The sequence below is a fragment of the Schistocerca cancellata genome, chromosome 11, assembly GCF_023864275.1.
Source record: "Schistocerca cancellata isolate TAMUIC-IGC-003103 chromosome 11, iqSchCanc2.1, whole genome shotgun sequence".
Lineage (NCBI taxonomy): Eukaryota > Metazoa > Arthropoda > Insecta > Orthoptera > Acrididae > Schistocerca > Schistocerca cancellata.
Window position 1 is genome coordinate 119,098,718 of NC_064636.1, and position 21,751 is coordinate 119,120,468.

The 21,751-nt window shown below is 39.0% G+C and overlaps 1 protein-coding gene across 7 annotated transcripts in view; it reads left to right on the plus strand.

Moving 5' to 3' along the window:
- The window catches only part of LOC126108652 (zinc finger protein 492-like), a 118,232-nt gene that overhangs the window by 64,643 nt on the left and 31,838 nt on the right, over window positions 1-21,751 (plus strand). For all 7 annotated transcript variants that reach the window (XR_007523582.1, XM_049913962.1, XM_049913961.1 and 4 more), the window contains one exon: window positions 13,899-13,970. Coding sequence is in view for 6 of the 7 variants with exons in the window: in XM_049913962.1 (XP_049769919.1) it covers window positions 13,899-13,970 (72 nt within the window). In the remaining variant the exon portion in view is untranslated. The remainder of the gene's footprint in view (window positions 1-13,898; window positions 13,971-21,751) is intronic.

The window sequence follows — 21,751 nt, forward strand, 5'->3', positions numbered from 1 at the left end:
AAATAAGAGGAAGCAGGGTATACACAAAGGGAATCGTTAACTGATGTGCCTAGATAATCTCAGCACTGCTAGACTAGTCTCTGGCCATCCATACACACACAAGTAGTCACAAGGGGTGGAATTAGACTTTTATCTGTATCTCCTGACTGTTACTGACTACTGGCGAAGCAGTTCTTCACATGCCACTACTCTGAAGGAATGGGAACTGTGTGTGTGTGTGTGTGTGTGTGTGTGTGTGTGTGTGTGTGTGTGTGTGTTGCTGAAGTGAGAGTAAGGAAAGGGGATATGAGTAGAGGACATGGACTAGCATAGGTTGAGTCTAGAGGTGTTGCAGGGGTGGTGGGCGAGCTGTGCAGTGTACTGATTGCAAGTAAAACAAACATCATTTCAGTATACTCGATGTGTAGATTCTAACGCAGCTCGTGATGTTGTATTATTATAGTTGAATGGAAGGGAAAATGGAAAAAGAGTGAAGGGCATCTACATCCATGTCCTCATAAAAATACATTTTCCAGAATCTGCTGAGAGTTATATGGCAGCCAATACATCCTACTATACCAGTAAGTAGGGCTTCTTCAATTCCATTCGCATATTGAGTGCAGGATAATTGCTGTCAAAATGACTCTTAGCATGCTGTAATTAGTCACGTATTGTCCTTACACTCCCTGGGGAAGTGATAGGTAATAGGATGTAGTATATGTCTAGATTCATCACTTACAGCTGGTTCTTAAATCTCTGTAAATGGGCTTTTATAGGATAGTTGGCATCTATCTTCAAGCATCTGTGTGTCTCATTTCTTAGCAGTTGCATGACACTGTCACATGGATCAAACAAACTTGTGAACATTGTGCTGGTCATCTTTGTATATGTTGAGTATTCTGTGATAATCATATGTGGTGCAGGTGCCACACACCTGAGCAGGCTTGTAGTATGGATTGTACAAATGTTTTATAAGCAATCTCCTTCGTGTACTGGTTGCATTTACCCAGTATTTTACCAGGAAACCAAAGTGTGCTATATAAGTGCAGTTTTAAATTTCTGAACAGACCGATGACCTCAGCAGTTTGGTCACTTCCGAATTCACCCCCCCCCCCTCCCCCCCCCCCCCCCACACACACAAACACAAATATTTTTCTGAAAATTTACAGCAAGTTGACAATCTCTGCACAACTTTGAATTCTTATGCAGGTGTGACTGACCATTTATGCAGCTTTGTCTGGTGTGGGGTGACAAAATATAAACAGCATTACAAATGACTTCCAAGCAACAAATTCGAATTCCTGGCTTTTATACAATAATTGATTAAATCTGTATTTCATACCTTATGAGATAGGAAAATTCCGATTTGTTTTATACGCACAGGAATGTTGTGTGGCTTTCATGTTCTGAACAAACAGATTTAACTGCTTCAATTTTTCCTTGCATTTGGATGAAAACATGAGCTCAGTCCTAGGAACAAAAACAGAAAATTCTGTTATTTACACCATCAACAAAAGTTATTTTATAACAAATGGAGCATTATTTTTAACACAGTGAGACCTTTAATTAATGTGAGAGAGGGAGAAACACCTGGTTATTTGAAAACTATTTTTAACAACACATTAATGAGAGGAAGCACAATGGGGTGTGTTAGGAATGTCATAAGACATATTTAATATTGAAAAATTTTTTCAGTTCTGAAAAAAATCTCAAGTGGTCGCCTGGAAGTGAGAAACTTCAGTCACTGAGCAGTGGTTGCAGACCAATCAAATACTTTCTTCATAATTGTTTGCACCTCATGAATGCATTATCATGATTCGTATAATGAATGGAAACCACCATCTGCATCACTATTTTCTGTAATAACGATGGTCCGTTCTCATGGGATGTGCAGGTCAGCCCAATATAAAAGTTGGAAAAGAAAAAGTAAGAGAAGGCAATATAAATATTATGTGAGTGTAACGCTATCAAACTAGTGATAATGTTACAACAAATACCATCAAATCATGGACTCTCTCATATCCAGGGCTGTAAGCTTTAGATTGTCAGTAATGACAATATTTTACAGAAAACTATTTAAAAAGTATAGAGGATACAATACATGAACTGAACAGGTGTCGTGACAGAGCGAGAAATTGTGAAAACAAATTATGGTGATACACTAAGGAATGCCGTGTTCATTTGTCTAATGACTACTGAACTCTCTCTTTTCATAGCCCTGTCTGTGAAGCCCAAAGAAGTTCCATTAGGGGAAAAAATCGTGTAGCCACTAATTTTTGCACAGTGCCAAGATGGAGTGTCCTGATCAATATACTAAAAATCCGGAGTGGTAGGGTGTGTGTCTTGGGATGGGGCAGTGATGTTTAAAGGTCACATTTTACGATTTCTTTTGAGTAACTAAATAATTGAGTTTCGACTGAAAATGTTTTCCCATACATAATCAAACTACATGAAATTTGCTAAAAAATGTTCTTTTTGCATCTATGACTAATAGCTTCCGCATTTCAGGGAATAGAAAAAAAAGATTATTAACAATGTTGCTTTAACTATACGAAATTAATTATCTTTAAATGGAGGGTTTAAAAACAAATTTGTGTACCGCATGTAAGTGTAGTACAACCATATTACAGGATAAATCATGTTCTGGGAGCGCAACAGGATGATAAGGTATTGGGAGTAGAAGCAAAGGACAGATATATAGTCAGATTATGTTCATGCTCTTCCTTCTTTCACAGGTCTGCAAACTGAAGATAGAAGTGGTGATTCCCCATTCTATCTACCCCACTATGTCACAAGAAGCCACCAAAGGTTGTCTCACAAAGTTATTACAGCTGTCCACAATGTGAAGAGCACAGTACCACAGTCTGCAGACATGCCTTGACAGAATGCGTCAAGACTTAATGAAAAGATTATATCAGTTACTAATGACATTAACACAAGAAACACATACAGACAGTCTCTCTGAAAATCTTTCCAGACCGTTCTATGCTGCCAGAGGTGAAATTGATTGTGTCGTCCTGTATGGAAGCTGTAGCCTTCTTGTGGGAAGTGGAAATTCCACCAGCATGAGTGCTGCTTGCTTTTCAATTTACACAGACTATACCTCCCCAGCATTTGTCCAGTTCTCTTGTGTGAGTTGACAAAATAACTTCACTGAGCTCATGTTTGTACAGTAGAGTTATTTTCAGTTTATTAAGGAAATACTTTGTTATAGTTGTTTGGTGAGATATTATGTAAAAAAAATCATAACAATGCAGCTGTGAGTGTCTCCCACACTGAAGAGCCTGTCTGAACTGTATCTCTCTGTCAATACATATGTGACAATGTCAATTTCTTTGTTTTTTCTAAGCCTTTCTGGAATATTTTTTCATGGTATGAGGGATTTTAAAATGCACCTCTCTAGCTTTTGCTTGCCAAAATTTAGAGAGACTGAGTCTTAAATTTCATTTGTCTACAACAGAGACTGGTAACCTGTTATAAAACTTTAGATGTTTCAGCATAAGAGAAGCAGTGCATTACAGCAGATTACTGTTCTATATGGAACATGATCAGTCCCGTTCCATCAGATTTATTCACACCCATCTTGGAAGACACACCATGGATGTATGTGGTAAGTGGGTCCACTCAGTGCAGCCCATTTCAGAACTGCAGTAAGTTTCACTAATTCCTGAATATGAAAGATTTATGCATCCTATCACTAACACAGTTAATAGTGAGAGACCTGCAGTACCTGTCTGATAAATCATTAATTCACCAAGTGACCACAACTTAATTACACAGCTTTACAACATGCTTTCAACAGTAGACAGCAACAAAGTGACACGTTTACCAATTCAGCCCCTTTCCCACCAACAGAATCACATTTATAATCTAAGTACTTCTCAGCCCTGGTTTCAGGCTTGTATTTGACACAATAGCTCACATAATACAAGCAGTGAGTATTGAATTAATAATCTGAAAATAACAACACTATATAGGGTGTCTTTTTCCACCATTTACAAACTCCAGGAATTGATTGATGAGAGGATATAAAAGAGAAAAGATCTTATGTCCAGAAATGCATGATTTCCATGCCAGAGACCATTTATTAAATCATACATTGTTTCATAGATTGTGGTCTAATATGTACTGTACCATCCAGCCACAGTTACTGTATGCATGGTTTCCTACATCATGCCATAGGATCCTCTCCTGCCATAGTAATTGGTAATGTCTCTGATTCACTTCTCTTATCGACTCACCTTGTAGTGGATGTGATACATTATTGTACACAATCATTCGATATTCGTATTGAGAGCTTGCAAACATGTTTCCTTACAGAAAGGCGAATGGCAATGGCTAGCAGGGTTGTATCAGGAGACCTATCCCCACCAATAACAATCACACCATTCAATGTTGGCAACAGTGTTTCACTGTTTGTCGAAGACAGGGTTGCTTCAGGAAGCAGGAAATCATGAAGGACGTACCCAAAATATGCAGACACCAGACTTAAAGGAAAATGTAGTTAACACTGTGGAAGGCCATTGCTGTGTTAGTTCCAGACAGTCGGCCTGCCAGTACAGTGTAACCCAGATGACCATGTGGAACATTCTCTATGACAATTGTTGCTACAATTAACTCTTAAGACAACAGGGCTTGCTTGCTAGTGACAGATTTTCCACATCAGGAGCAGTTCCGTCTCTAGTCCCTTCACCAGACAACCACAATTCTAAGATTTGTCATCCATCCTATTCACAGATGGTCACCTTTATGCTCAGTGGTATCTTCAGCTTTCGTAACGGTCATCTATGGGACAGTATGCAGAGCCCCTGTGGTATGGTGACAATGAATCATCATGATCAGTGGAACAAAGGATTATGTGGCTGTATATGATGGTGTTCCAGCCCACTTCACTGTTGATGCCTGGACCCATCACAGTTGTCTCCACTGGTCGATGTATATGATTGGGGGGGGGGGGCAGTTACATGACCTGCTCATTCACCAGATCTCAACCCATACAATTTCTGGTTATGTCAAAAGTATTGTATACACAGAGTCCATTCCAGATGTGGAGACATTGCAGCAACGTATTCATGCTGCCTTTGACACTGTTTAGGTGCAGCTTGCCAAAATGTGAGACAGAACATGCTGCAGCACATACTCACATGCAGTGAGCCACATGGAAACTATTTCAGTACTTATTGCAACTGTGGCAGCTTGGTACAGCGCATACTAGGCCGCAGTCTCTGTAACAATGTATGATTAAATAAATGGTCTCTAGCATGGAAACCATGCATTCTGGACATAAGTTCATTAGACCTTCTATGTTCTGTATCGTCTTATCAATCAATCCCTAGTGTTTGCACACAGTGGAATAAATCACCATGTATAAATGCCAGCTGAGTGAGGTTATTTTGTCTACTTACAGAAGAGGACTGCACAGGAAACGCTGGGGAGTTATAGACTGTATGTAAACTGAAAATAGAGTGACAGTTGTAGTGGGGGAAGTTGTTTTCCCTGGAAGAACATTTTAGTTGCTGTACTGGATGACACAGACAATTTTGCCCTCTACCAGTGTAGAACAGTATAGACATTCACACAGATTTTGTCCGTGTGTTACTTTTATTACCATTATTAATGAAGTGTTAACACATGTGGAAAAGAGACTAAACACCTTCACGCTTCTCCTCCCCCTCCATCCCCCTCCCCTATGCCCATGCAATGGGCATAACTTCACAGTGTGTCCTGCTTTTAATTTTTGTAACAGTGCCGTTATGAAAGTGGGAAATTTCCTGCTCACTATTTTGCAGACTTATGAAGGAGCAAAGTGTATGAACGCAATCCTGCAACTTACTTTCCATTGTGCTTCCACTCAACACATCCACTCTTCACCCTGTTGCATATCCACACACCTCTGGTATATAATTTATCTGTTAATACTAGTGTATTGCACTTACATGTGGTACAAACATTTAATATTTGATGTTAACCCATTCCATTTAAAAAACAGTAAATATATACCGTTAAAACTATTTTTTAATACTTGCTTTTTCCCATCCTCTGCCATAGTATCAATATAAACCCATCCAGGCGATAACAGCGTCACCTGGCAAGGAATGGCTGCTTGTCACACATGCATTGTACATGTAGTATCAGTGAGCATCCTCTCTGTGTAGGAGGGGGAAGGTGTGTGATCTGAGTTTGACTAAGGGCAGATTGTGATAGCCCAGCGGCTCAGCACGAGCATTTCGGAAACTTTATGACTTGTCAGATGTTTGATGAGTGCTGCAGTAAAACCTAGGTGAAACAACATCCAGACATCGTGGAGCTGGGTGACGTCCCCTCATTACAGATGTCAGATGTAATAAGCTGTGCAGACTGGTAAGAGGATGGGCAGAAAACTGTGGCAGAACTAACATCAGACTTAAATGCTGGGCAGAGAAAATTGTGTCTGAACACACAGTGCACAGAACACTGCTGAACGGCCTCTGCTATTACCCTTGAACATGCCAATGTTAACATCACATCATCAGCAACTACGACTGAAATGGGCATGTGACCATTGGCACTGAACGTTGGCACAGTGGCAGTGTGTTGCATGGTATGCTGAACCCCAATACCTTCATCATGCCAGTGGGAGGGTGCAGATCTGTTGCCTTCCATGGCAGCAGTTCCTTGTCTTGAAATCTGTACAATGGGACAGACACAAACTGGTGGCGGCTCCATTATGATCTGGGGATCATTCATGTGGCCATCCATGGATCCAATGGAACTTCGACAGGGCACAGTGATGGCCAAGGGGTATCATACCCTAATAGCAGACCGCATACGCCATTTCGTAAGTCATGTTTCATGACAGCACTGGCATTTTTCAACAAGATAATGCAACATGTTACAATGCCAGGAGTGTGATGGAGTGGTATGGAGTGATTAGAGGAACACAGTGGTGAGTTCCAGTTGATGTACTGGCTCCCTCTCCCCCAACTCGCAAGATCTGAACCCAATCGAATGCATCTGGGATGTGATTGAACTTAGCTTCAGACCTCATTGGTCCCCCTCCCCCAAAAACCTCCCTTCAAAGACCTACCAAAGCTCATCGCTTCCATGCCATGATGCCTTGCTGCTGTTATACATGCCGAAAGTGGACATACTGTCCTTTAGTTATATATCTTTAAGTTGTATATCTTTAAGTTGTGTACCTTCTTTGAGTTGTGTACCTTCTTTGAGTTGTGTACCTTCTTTGAGTTGTGTACCTTCTTTGAGTTGTGTACCTTCTTTGAGTTGTGTACCTTCTTTGAGTTGTGTACCTTCTTTGAGTTGTGTACCTTCTTTGAGTTGTGTACCTTCTTTGAGTTGTGTACCTTCTTTGAGTTGTGTACCTTCTTTGAGTTGTGTACCTTCTTTGAGTTGTGTACCTTCTTTGAGTTGTGTACCTTCTTTGAGTTGTGTACCTTCTTTGAGTTGTGTACCTTCTTTGAGTTGTGTACCTTCTTTGAGTTGTGTACCTTCTTTGAGTTGTGTACCTTCTTTGAGTTGTGTACCTTCTTTGAGTTGTGTACCTTCTTTGAGTTGTGTACCTTCTTTGAGTTGTGTACCTTCTTTGAGTTGTGTACCTTCTTTGAGTTGTGTACCTTCTTTGAGTTGTGTACCTTCTTTGAGTTGTGTACCTTCTTTGAGTTGTGTACCTTCTTTGAGTTGTGTACCTTCTTTGAGTTGTGTACCTTCTTTGAGTTGCGTACCTTCTTTGAGTTGCGTACCTTCTTTGCGTTGCGTATCTTCTTTGCGTTGCGTATCTTCTTTGCGTTGCGTATCTTCTTTGCGTTGCGTATCTTCTTTGCGTTGCGTACCTTTGTGTTTTTAGTAATAGTATCTAGCTTTGTAAAACAAGAACAGCGAGAATCATTGCTGGCTAGCTGGAGGTGGAAAACAGAAAAAAAGATAACTGAATCATCTGAGACGTGTATTACAAAAGACTGATCAAAATTAATTGAACTGATATGACTGGGTGAAATTGGAAGGAGGTTCTCCATAAAATTACCAAAAAAGGCACTTGCAGAAAACACTGATGGGAAGGGACATTGTAATAGGATGTGTATATGAAGACAACAGAGAATAACTTTCGTGGTACTAGACGGAGCTGTAGAGGGCAAAAACTGTAGGGAATACACATTGGAATATACCCAACTAGTAGTTAAAGAAGGTGGATATCATTGTTACTATGAGATGAAGCGATTGACACAGGACCACAAGTCATGACAGGCCACATCAAACCAGTCAGAAGTATCTTCCCCTCCCATGGCCAAAGAATTCCAATTTTAATGTTATATATGTCAAATAGGCACTGTAAATGGCGTGTAATTGTGTGCATTTTATGTGGTGCATAGTGGATCCAAATGAAGTAGCACAAAGGAGGTGGCTCAGAACTGGTAGATTATGTGTTTTTTGAGAACTACTGGGTGATCAGAAAGTCAGTATAAATTTGAAAACTTAATAAACTACGGAATAATGTAGATAGAGGTAAAAATTGACACACATGCTTGGAATGACATGGGATTTTATTAGAACAAAAAGAAACAAAGTATTGCTAGACACGTGAAAGATCTCCTGCGCGCGTCGTTTGGTGATGATCGTGTGCTCAGCCGCCACTTACATCATGTTTGGCCTCCCAGGTCCCCAGACCTCAGTCCATGCGGTTATTGGCTTTGGGGTTACCTGAAGTCACAAGTATATCATGATTGACCGACATCTGTAGGGATGCTGAAAGACATCATCTGACGCCAATGCCTCACCATAACTCTGGACATGCTTTACAATGCTGTTCACACCATTATTCCTCGACTACAGCTGTTGTTGAGGAATGATGGCGAACACATTGAGCATTTCCTATAAAGATCATCTTTGCTTTGTCTTACTTTGTTATGCTAATTATTGCTATTCTCATCAGATGAAGCACCATTTTTCGGACATTTTTGAGCGTTTGTATTTTTTTGGTTCTAATAAAACCCCATGTCATTCCAAGCATGTGTGTCATTTTGTACCCCTCTATCTACTTTATTCCGTGATTTATGCAGTTTTTAAATTTATACTGACTTTTTGATCACCCGGTATATGCTATACATCAATCTGCACAGGACTTCGTAAGAAAACTGTGACATAATGTTTATTCCAGTATCGAACAACATGAATGTAATGTCTAAATGACATATGCTTCCTGACACCTGTTTAAACAAGTACTGCATTCACAAGCACCTGAACTACAAAACTGTATTTGCAATCGTCACATGTTTCTACAATATTGCCTCTGTGTTGTGGGTAACGGTTGAAAAATAGTTGTATTGGTATCACAAATACTCAGACACATGCTATAAAGTGGCATGCACAGTTTAACTGTAGGAGCAATTGGATGTTAGTGGGTAGCAATGTTAACTTTTAATCACATTTATGATGGCATGTTGAAAAGTAATGCCTACAAATTTATGTGAAAACGTATACAGATTTTTGGATAAAATTTCATAAACATTCTACATGTTAATTCTTCATCTCTACATATTTATGTCGCAACAAAGCCACATTGGCAATGAAAACATTTCTCCCAGTGAGTGATCAGTTCATTGATACTGTCCTGTAGGCTGTTGAACTCTGTTGATGGAGCCACAGCCTCATCTCTACTTGCACCACTTCATCACTATAAGACTGAATTCCTCAAAGATGTCTTTAAGTGTTGGCCTATGCAGCCGTCCACTTTGAGCTGAGGTTAGCGGCTCCGTCTGTTTCATTATGAGTGTGAACAACTGAATGTTTGGACATTACTGACGTTGATATAAAGAAAACAATGCACTGCATTCGTTCTTCTGTGGATTCAATTGAAGGCCCATTTTGACATTTACAAACTTGACTAGAACACACTATTTCTCATGCAGTGACATAGTTCCATTACACACTGCAATGTTACACACTACAATTGAAAGCTGCATAATAGTAGTGTTGCAAGTTATCAGTGAAATGGGAACTCGACCATGTAATGTGCAGGATAAGTAATACCTCAATTGATATTGAGAACAGAATAAAAATATTTGGCAGCATTACTTCTCAATGAGCCTCCATATTACGAGACAATGGGAGAAGTGCAAGGAATGTAACTAACACATTTTTTCAGCATTTATAGATTTTTCCATCACAGGACAATGGTCACAGACAGAGGTTACACAACAATGTGAGGGAGTGTAGAAATCCAGAAAAGTTAGTGGGTGTACTGAGGAGACAGACAGAAACAAGAGCAAAGGTACAGATATGGGAGAGATGATGACCTGTACATTTAAAATGCGTACTGATTTGGGAGAAGATTCTACTTGTCACCATGAATGCTCAACATAATATTTGACAGATTAATGGAAATAGCAAGGATCCCAACTTGATAGGGCACATGAAATAACAGTGAGGTTTGTAGTCCAAAACGCTAAGAAGCCAGATGTGTTGACTCTTCCCTCAGGCGTGGTGCAAAGTGACCCAGTGCATAATGGGAATTTGATTTACAACCCTAGAGAAGTTTTGATGTGTGGGCACAGACTTACAGCTGGATATTAAATGAGGCAGCATTAGTACATTCAAAAATCTGAAACTATGAAAATGATTGTTACTTAATGTAGTGTGTCCAGCAATACTACAATTTAGGCTTATATTAGTCACAGCCCCAGGGTTGGTTTATAAACAGAGTTCTTAAGTATTGTAAACACAACTGAGAGAAAATCTCATCATCTTTGGTCCATTCTGAGACTCTGATGTCTGGACAGAAAGGAAAAACAAAAAGTGTTGGAAATGACATTGTAGGAACAGTGTCATATACCAGAAAATATTCAAACCAGAGCTGTGAGCATGAGAATGTGTTAACATTACAAATGCAAACAGGATGAAATAGACACGGGATTTAATTAAATATTAAGGAAAAGTCGTTCAGTGGATGCAGGAAACAACACTGTAACTGCAGGCAAACGATAGTGAGTAGAAGAGGAAACGTGCTGACTGCCCTAGTTCAGTAGTTCTGCCGTGAGATGTCAGTTGGTCTGCTTGTGACCCACAGAAGTATGTGTTACAATGGAAAAATCAGCAGACTGACTTACATTGTGGATACTATATGGAATACAGAGGGTTTTTTCAAATACGTTTTCTGCTCCAAAACCCTGTATTAGTGCTTTTGTTGCAAATATCCAGCTAACATCTGTGTTTGTCTTACGTACAATGTCAATGAAAATTCACATTTATGTTCAGTTTCTGCAAGAGGTAATGAAAGTTTTACAGGAATGTACTGGCCAGCAAATTGTAACTTGTCCGAGCAGAAGTAGTCTTGCTGATGGGTGACGATTTTCAACTCGAAGACGTAGAGATACCGAAATGATGCTGCTGTTGGGAGAGAAATGCAACCTCAGAACAAAAGCTTTTACTGTATAGTTAGAATGCCTCCCCATTTCATTAACTTTTCGTGAGCCTGTGCGTTTTGTGCAAAGCATCACCAAGAGAATATAAGTGTGTCCACTAAGTTATTTATCTATCTAATGAATAATCCTGTTGATCCTGGAGAACTATCTGGTCGATAATTGTAGTTGATGATGCCATCGTTAAAACGTACATCACTTTTATCATATCAACCCCTTTTTATTCAATTTATGACACGAATAGTGTACGAAAATGCCCATATTCTTCCGGTCTTGTCAACTGCGTTTGATGTTGATCAAGGAACTTTAGTTTTTATGCCAGTAATTCCTAGACACTGCTGGACCTCTTTATTCAGTTGTGTACTGCGCCATAAGAAGTGAATGCAACAAGTGTCATTCTGGCTTGCTCTAGCTGGATAATTACTTGAATCAATATATGCTAGACATCACTGGGAGTGGCATTGTGACTCGAGTATACTAAAATAGGATGAATACGATCATGCATCAGAGCAACAGATAGGAACACCAGAGCAATGATAGGCAAAGTTATTACTACAATTGTCTGAAGTATATACCCATAAATTGAAGAAACAAACTTTCAGCAAAGTGTTATTGAAATGTAGCTTTCCTTGTGCTTTACTTCATCAAAAATCAGCATGTCTTTGTTTTCATTTTGTCGTTTCCGAAAATAATTCTTAATTGTTCTACAGCCTCTTGGTTAATTTCATATGAGCAATTGAGATTATTTACTTTTGGAGATGTTTCAGAAGGTTGTTGCAACAATGCGTGCCTCAAACCATGTCTATATCCTTTGAGCTTCTAATTTTCAAGGGCATGCTATCCAGAGTAAATTCATTGTCACATCACATAGTGCATTCTCTTGCTGTTTTTAAATTGGCATTTCTTTAACATAGTGGCAAATATGATTTTCTGTTTTTACTGAATGTACAGTAATGTAGGACATTCGACTGAGCCATCTTATGGTTTTCATCTGAGACTTGCTTCTGGAAGAGATTGATTTTGGCATTTGCTGTCCTTAATTTATCACGTAATTGGACCAATTTCTAGTTCCTGGCACATCAACATTGTTTTCATGTGATTACTACTCCGTTCAGTACTGATCTGCACCCTACATTTTCCTTTAGCAGAAGAAGCACTGGCAGACATTGAAACTGCAGCTTGTTTACTGTCTTCCTTCCACAGCTTCCCTTTAGCGAGTGCTTGACTGACGATTTTCTTTTGTGTAATATTTTCGACAGATATTTCAGAAAACTGGGAAATACATAAGGAACCACTGAGCCACTCTGGTTTTAAGACTGCCCTTGTCTTACAATTTCAACTTATTTACTGATGATAAACATTTGCTGTTCCTCACTGAAATGTGAATCGCACACAAAACAACTCGGAGTCAGATTGTCTTTCCCAGGAATTTCTGTCAACCATTTTGAAAATTTTTGGAGAACTACAAAATATTTACCTTTAGTTTCTCTTCAGCCACATCGGTTCACTGGATCGAAAAATGTGGACATGTTTTGTTCGTTTTCTACTATAAATACCAGTAACTACAACTCTCAACACCTCTTTATAATCACAGCCTTCAACTCTTAACCATTCACTCACAAGTCTGTAAACAAACTCTCAAAATAAGTTGAGGCAGAAGCAACAAATGCCATCTGATTACATGTCAGCTTGAGTCGCAAGTGACAGTGCTACTTGTAGTTCTTGGGTATATGAAGATGGTACCTGTTCTTTCAGACATGTCCGAAAGGGCTAACTGGCCATTTGACCATCTTCTTCTATGTGGATGCACAAACTGTGCCTGAACTCTTACGGGATTTGGCAAAAAGCTGCGAGTAATGAGTTAGTGGGTAGGGGCACTATGAATATATTAGTGGGTAGGGGCACTATGAATATAGTGCGGGACAATAGGTTGGGAGTGTGGGTCTCGTGGTAGGCATGCCAGAGATAAGTCCCTGCAGTCACACTATCACCTGTGTCCTTGGTGGCACAGATGGATAGAGCATCTGCCATGTATGCAGGAGATCCTAGGTTCGAGTCCTGATTGGGGCACATAATTTCAGCTGTCCCCATTGACCTCCATCAATGCCTGTATGGAGCTAGGGGTATTCATTTCATTGTAGTTTTTGGGCTTGCCGCCTTTCCAATCCTATGTTAATGCACAGGGAGTAAGCACACCCTCCTTCTTCTTGCTACGGGCAAGCTGTCAGGTTACCAAAGGAAGGATAGGGCTCAGTAAGCACCGTGAAATACGCTATGTAATGACTGATTATGTGTAAAATTAGTGCAGTATGGCACAGTGTGAAATTATGGAGATGCATGTTGGCAGAATAGCTGCTCATTAAAATATATTTTTTAAAATTTTTTGTGTATACGTGATACAAATCTCTGAAAACTTGTATCATATTTATTAAAAAAAAGAAATATTGAGAGCCATGTCATAAGTACAGAAAGGTATAAGGATTTTAACTGAGAGTTTTTTCTTTCTTTCAGTGTCTTGAAGATAACTTGGTAATCTCTCATCCAAATGATTTTATCAAGGAGGATCCTGAACTAAATTTGGAGGTGTGTAAAACTGAGAATACTGTAAGCATTTGCATCTCTGATTTATTGCATGTAGGGTGGTTTGTGTAATTGCTTAATGTAAGGAATGCATTACTGTGAGACAGGCACAGGTTATGAGTTTTCTTGAGATAAATGTAATTAATGATTTTACAGTACTGTTGTGCTATTCCACTTATTGTGGATTAGCAACTGTTATTTGATTATTGTTCTGAATAGAATCTGAACAGAATTTGTAACAATGTGTTTAACCATATTTTCACTGACCCTTCTGAATGTTAAATATTTTGTATAAGTTTAAACCACGAGAGTGCAGATCATTTGAAAAATATTCTTCCTTTCAGTAACTTATGATTCATGCATTGCAGAAGAGTTCATTGCACATGATTCATCTTTTCAGTGAATGATTGATATTTGTCAGTTTGAACCAAAAATTTTCAAAGGTGCCAAAGGTATGAAGTGAAGTGTGATACAATTTGTATGTGATAGAACACCCTTGCTACATTGTTCTTAGAATAGTTTCAGTATGGCTACCACAGTGGTACATGCTGATTTACATATAGATTTGTCAGTCACAGAAAAACTCTAGGACCTATGCAGATAAATCCGTGTATTACCTCACCGTAGAAGTCATAGCAGGTCTGAATAAATTATCTACTGCTTCGATAAGACCTGCTTGTATGAAGCATAAAATTTAATCCAGTAAAATAAAATGTTGTGGTATTAATTTTGTCCACTTTGTGTAAGAGAAAGTGGATGGTTAGATTCATAAACTTCTCACAGGAAAAAGACATAACTAATATTGGGGAATATAAGGTAGAGTACTGAAAAACCTAATCAGAAGACTTACTATGCAAGACATTGTACAGTACATGACGGTGGGTATGTTCCACCACTGTTAATCATTTCCTTTCCTTTCCCCGGTTACAAGCAGATCGAGGGAAAGGCAACTATCTGTTGCCTCCATACAAGCCCTAATTTCTCTTGTCTTTGTGGTGTCTGTAAAGACCCTCAGGCACATTGATGTCTGGTGATCGTGCAAGCATACCAGTCAAGGAAAAAAATTATCATGCTAGGAACAGTGCATATGGTATATAAAAAAAGAGTGAATCTGGCATAACTGGTTCCTGCATCACATTTTCTCTCCCCAAATTAAGCATTTGTTTGTTAGGCTTCATTCTGTTGTATATGTGTGGTGTAATAATAATTTTCTATGGGGCACAGGCATAATAGTTTTTGCATATGGTATTCACTTTAGAGAATGTGTTCAATATTGAAATCAATTCATTTAGCAAATGTGTTCCTTTACTGTCATTGCTCTGATATTTTCCCACATTACGTCAGTTCACAATAAGACGTAGATCGGCACCTTGGACTATTAACTTAGTTGTTGGCATTGTGCTTCATAAAATCTTCCATTAGTAAATGTGCCTCTGCATCATTTGAATGTTGCTGCCTTCGTGCTATTGTGGGGAAAATTAATCTGGAATGCATAAATTTTAATTCCATTTCGTCCACTATCTTTACAATCCACAATGCACCAGGGAAAAGAGTTGTCCATGTTTACCATCCATGACTGTATACTACCCAACAGCAACCTTACATAATTGATCTCCTCCCATTGTTAGGTCAAAACGCACAATTTATTATAACACATCTAAACTCTCTTCTAGAATATTACAATCACTAAATCCTATTAATAGTTTTGTGTTTCAGTGTACACAAACAGATGATTTCAGAATTAACAAAAGATACTAGATTAAAAAACGTAAACAGAAAAATAAAGCTCTGTCTATCTCTGACAGTTACGGAGGATAGACAAAGTTTGATACATTACAGGCAAATATTAGTGTACAAATCAGACACACAAACTTTCATTATGTTTCCTTTACAATTCACACTGAACAACATTTACATCTGCAGTGTGCTTCAAATGCCAGTTCCCTAAATTTTCTCAAAAAGAACGTCATATGCCCTCCAAGGATTCCTGTTTGAGTACCTGAACTATATCCATAACATATGTGTGCTAATGAAAGCTAATAGTAGCAAATCTAGAAGCATGCCACTGAATTGCTTCAATGTCTGACTGGTGGGATATCCCATTGTCAAGCATGCGTATGTTCCAACAAAAAAATTTTGGAAAACAGGAGTTCAAAAGAGAATATATGAAAATGGTGAGATAAAGCTGGGAAAATGAGATCAAAATCACAACCACACAATTTAAACCTGCAAAGAAGCTACAAAAATCGAATTTTTTGGACTCCGCTTTACGTGAGTTTCAGATAGATCATGTTGTTATAACCAGTAAGGATACAAAAATTCTCAGTGTAAGAACAAGAGAGTAATTTTTTTAGTCCTTTCAACGTCTCTTTCATATAAAGATTAGATTGCAGCCTGTCAGGAAAGAAACACACATGAATAAATCACTCATCATTAATCCATTTTTCAACAAATTATTCATTCATATACCATGAATTGTAACAAACTTGCAGACATACTGAAAACCATTATGAGATTATGCTAACCACAAAGGAAGAGAGAACACAGGTAGTGGAACATTGCCTATGATCAGGGTCTAGTAGATGCAGGGGAACAAGCATTGGAAACTTTAAGTGGTAACAAACCCCAGAAAATGGCAGGAATTCTTAGAAGTATACAAAAGAATGTTCAAGGCTATAAAAAAAGTGTAAACTGGGTCACTTGAAACTAATATAAAAATAACAGTTTTTGTCTATTACTTTCACTCAGTTCTCGACTGTGTGCCTCTGAAAGAACAATTAGTTTTGGAAGCAAAACAATTCTGATTAAAAATCATCTGTTGAGGAACTGAAGGAAATCGGTACTTTGCAAAATAACGAGTCATGTGCAGAAGACAGAAACTCATAGTAGAAGTATGGAGATATGGATAGTGAGCAACAGTAATCTCACACAAGCAACTGGCAGAATTATGTTAAATATTTATAAAAGTGAAAAAATTACTGAAGAATGGAAATGCGCATTAATTGATCCTCTTCATAAAAATGAGATAAAACCATGTGTGCCCGACCGAGACTCGAACTCTGGACCTTTGCCTTTTGCGGGCAAGTGCTCTACCATCTGAGCTACTGAAGCACAACTCACGCCCGGTACCCACAGCTTTACTTCTGCCAGTACCTCGTCTCCTACCTTCCAAACTTTACAGAAGCTCTCCTGCGAACCTTGCAGAACTAGCACTCCTGAAAGAAAGGATATTGCGGAGACATGGCTTAGCCACAGCCTGGGGGATGTAGAGCACTTGCCCGCGAAAGGCAAAGGTCCCGAGTTCGAGTCTCGGTCGGGCACACAGTTTTAATCTGCCAGGAAGTTTCATATCAGCGCACACTCCGCTGCAGAGTGAAAATCTCATTCTGTAGATAAAACCAGTCTGAATAATTACAGAGAATTTCACTGCATCCAGTTATGTCCAAAATTCCTTAAAAAGCCCTGTGAAGGCAACTGGACGAACAAGTAGGCCTATTAATAGGAGAGTATAAGGCACGATTTTGCAAACGCAATCGTGTAGACAGCAGATATGGGAACCAAAGTCAATTTTGCAAAGATGACGATGTGTAAATACTGTGGCAAGCTATGCCAAGTGTCAGAAAGGCTTATGATTTGACAGAAAAAGACTTGATTCAGTATGTCAGAGGAATTCAAAATTGACAGGAAAACAGTGGCAGTTACCCAATAGACATAAATGGGTACAACACTAGACATTAAACTGATTGGAAAAATTTCAGAAGCATTTGAAATACACAACAGTGTGCAGCCAGAGATCCACGATCCACTCCAACTTAAAATAATTCTGAAAAAGTTATGAAGACATATGGGAAGGAGACAAGGGAATCCAAATCGAAATTAAAAAAGAGCAGAGCATTAACATGAGGTGTATGGCTTTTGTAGACACTCTCTATTCTAAGACACTGTATAGAAGCCAAACTTGTCCTGGAGAAGCTTCATAAAATGTCAAAGAAAACTAGTCTACAAATCATCTGTGAGAAAACTCAGTAATGGACAGGAAGCCTACAGATAATCTCTCCATTATAACTTGATATGAGGAAGTATCACACATACATTAAATATCCAGGAGAGATCATCCAATCACCAAGACATTTATTTATTTATCCTATTCTGACAAGGGCCATCAGGTCTCTTTTGCATTGGACCAGGGTTTCCCACATACATCATAGTTATCTAAGAAACAACAATTTTAATATGACAAATCGTATTGAAATGATACGAGTGTGTGAAGTGGCAATGTAAGTAACACTGACTATGAACTAATAAAGTTAATAATGACAGTACTAGTAGTATTACAGCTGTTGCCACTAATGTGGTGGTGATAACAGTAGTAATGACAACAATAATAGTGGCAGGTATAAAAAGGATTTATAAATGTACAAGATAGGTTTCTGCTATAGTGAGTTCCATGGAAAGCAAATTTAAGAAGCCTTCACCATCTAAGAATTTTGAGAAAAGAGGAAGATCTGGGTGGAGCAAGTTAAAAACAGCCAAACCTGGCAATTTCAGGACGTTTGTAGAGGACACACATTGGTGACTTTCTGTTAAGGGATGTGATCTCTATGAACATATTCCTCTTGTTTATCTTCATGATTGTTGGATGTGTACATTATGTGATAAATCAGAGCATGTGTATGCCCCTACTCCACCCAGTTGTCAGTTACATCTGTTGTGTCTTAAAAAGATGTGGTCTTCTCGATTTACAGAACTTGTGGACATAGTTGGTTGGAGCCACATCTCTGATGGAAGTATCAGATGTAGGTCCTTGTCTTGAAATATGTGACAGACTTTGTTATGATGAGGTGGCAGAGATCGAACATTTGCGTGTGCAGTACGAAGTTTAGTGCATTTGGCTACAAGGCTCGTGAAGATACTAGATAGTAGTGACTTTAGGCCAGTGAGGTTATGAGAACAAAGCATACCAGAGTGCATTACGGTAGGGGAGCAAGGTTCCTTGAAGTGAAAGTGAGAGATATCTCCAGGAGGAGGGAGGTTTTGTGGCCAAGGCCACCATTCTTTGCACTGGTCAGTGAATGGTCAACTGAAGACAGGAAGAGAAGGTTCCTGAACAGAGCTAGAATAATCTATGCACAACAACACTGAAAGTAAGATAAATGGAATGACAGACTGCTGTCTTATTATTGGTCCTAATGATGAGAAACCACAGTAATATGATGATAAATTATTAAAGTAGAAATAAGACTGTAAATTTTCACCTGAATCAGATCCTTGTGAGCATATTGAAGTAATAGTGAATTAATGAATAGTATTGGTATTGGAGTTACAAGAATTGAGCAGAAAATTAGCACTAAAAATAATCCTAGACAAACAGATAATAATATGAGGGGAAACTGTTGTAAATATAATATTAGTAAAACAAATTGTTTCTTTGCAAAATAAAAACCTGAAAGTAAACACAAAAAATTAGGGGCAATCAGAGTTGACAATTTTTTTAGCTTCTGACGTCCAGACACTACAGCTCATCTGCATTGCGGACTCATCATTCCTATTTCAGTTCTTCACCATTATCCTGCCATCGTTTGTCCATAAGTTTTGCAGCTGAAGTCTTGGGATCACACTGTTCAAAATCTTCAGTCTTTCAAAAGTGAGATCCTCGCTTATTGTCAAACCTAACTTCAGGAGTTTCTGGCTCAAAAGCTTGTCAGCTGATATGGAGCCATTATAACAAAAAATCTATTTTAGAACTACTACTGGAATATCTCTTTGCTTCAGAAAGTACTGTGATTCATGGTCAAACAAAAATGACTGAATGAGAAGCAGGAAAGAAAAATTCTCAGGAAAATATTTGGACCAGTTTTCTGTGAACGAATTTGGATATGGAGTCCCTTTAGAGAGATTTATAGACAGACAGACAAACAAACAGTAACCGACAGCTTTAGATAAAGTGACAAAATTCTGTGGATGCATCACAGGATGACTGTCGACAGGCTCACAAGGCAGATCTTTGAGGTAGCAAGCACTAGCAAAAGCAATTGAAAATTGGTCATAGGTACAGAAGAAGTTAGACTCTCACAAGATAACATAATAAATCTAAAAAGAGTCAAGAAAGACCATGAAACATACTTAAACAGCAACACATGGAAAACAGAAATGGATATAAATATTTGGAAGACCACAAGAGAGACCACAGAGGACATACACTATGTGATCAAAAGTATAGAGACAGCTGCCTGAAAAATGGCTTAAAAATTCGTGGCGCCCTCCATCAGTAATGCTGGAATTGAATATGGTGTTGGCCTATCCTTATCCATGGTGACAGGTTTCATTCTCACAAGCATATGTTCAATTAGGTGCTGGAATGTTTCTTGGGGAATGGCAGCCGATTCTTAACAGGTGTTGCACTGAGGAGAGGTATCGATGTCAGTCGGTGATGCCTGGCACAAAGTCAGCATTCCAAAACATCCCAGAGGTATTCTAAAGAACTCAGGTCAGGTCTCTGTGCAGGCCAGTCCATTAAAGGGATGTTATAGTCGCGTAACCACTCCGCCATTGGCCGTGCATTATGAGCAGGTGCTCAACTGTGTTGACAGCTGCAGTTGCCATCCCCAAATTGGTCTTCAACAGTGGGAAGCAAGAAGGTGCTTAAAACATCAATGTAGGCCTGTGCTGTGATAGCGCCACACAAAACAACAAGGGGTGCAAACCCCCTCCATGAAAAACATTGACACCATAACACCAGAACCACCTCCGAATTTTACTGTAGGCACTACACACACTGGCAGATGATGTTCACCAGGTATTTGCCATACCCAAATCCTGCCATTAGGTCACCACATCGTGTACTGTGATTCTTCATTCCACAGAACAATTTTCCACTGTTCAATTGTGCAATGTTTTCGCTCTTTACACCAGGCGAGGCATCGTTTAGAATTTACGTGCATTATGTGTGGCTTATGAGCAGGTGCTCGACGGTGAAATATAGGTTTTCTCACCTCCCACCTAATAATCATAATACCTGCAGTGAATAATGATGAAGTCTGGAATTCCTGTGTGATGGTCTGTATAGATGTCTGCCTGTTACACATTACTGCCCCCTTCAACTGTCAGCAGTTTCTGTAAGTCAACAAACGAGATCAGCCTGTACTCTTGTGTGCTGTATGTGTCGCTCCACGTTTCCACTTCACAATCATGTCGGAAACAGTGGACCTAAGTACGTTTAGGAGTGTGGAAATCTGGCATAAGTGATATCCAATCACCTGACCAAGTTCGAAGTCTGTGTGTTCCGCAGAGTGCCCCATTCTGGCAGTAGGTATCAGCACACTGCACCTCATATGAAAAACTGATATTTTTCGGGGTGTCTGATCAAAAGTATCCACATTGTGTATGTAAAGAAATTGGGAAGGATGTAGGAATAGGAAGAAAATTTTAAATTTAGACACTATCTCCTAAAAGTTAATTTATGAAATGGTAATAATGATAATAATGTAATCTGGAAACATCTCCCATAATTATCAGTGTGAGGAGATTGGCAATAGTCATAGGTATCTGATTGTTAGTGGACTTCACAGAAGTAATCTGCAGTAGCAGCTTCTGCTTTTTAGTATGCTATGTGTCACATTCTGCAACCATCTAGACAATATGATTTGTGAAATACGATGTGTAGATCCAAGAATGAGTAAATGAATGAATGAATGAATGAATAACTAACTAACCAACCAACCTTCCCACCCTCTCTCTGACCAGGATATAGGCAACAGTGTGATTTCACACTGAAAGAGAAATTA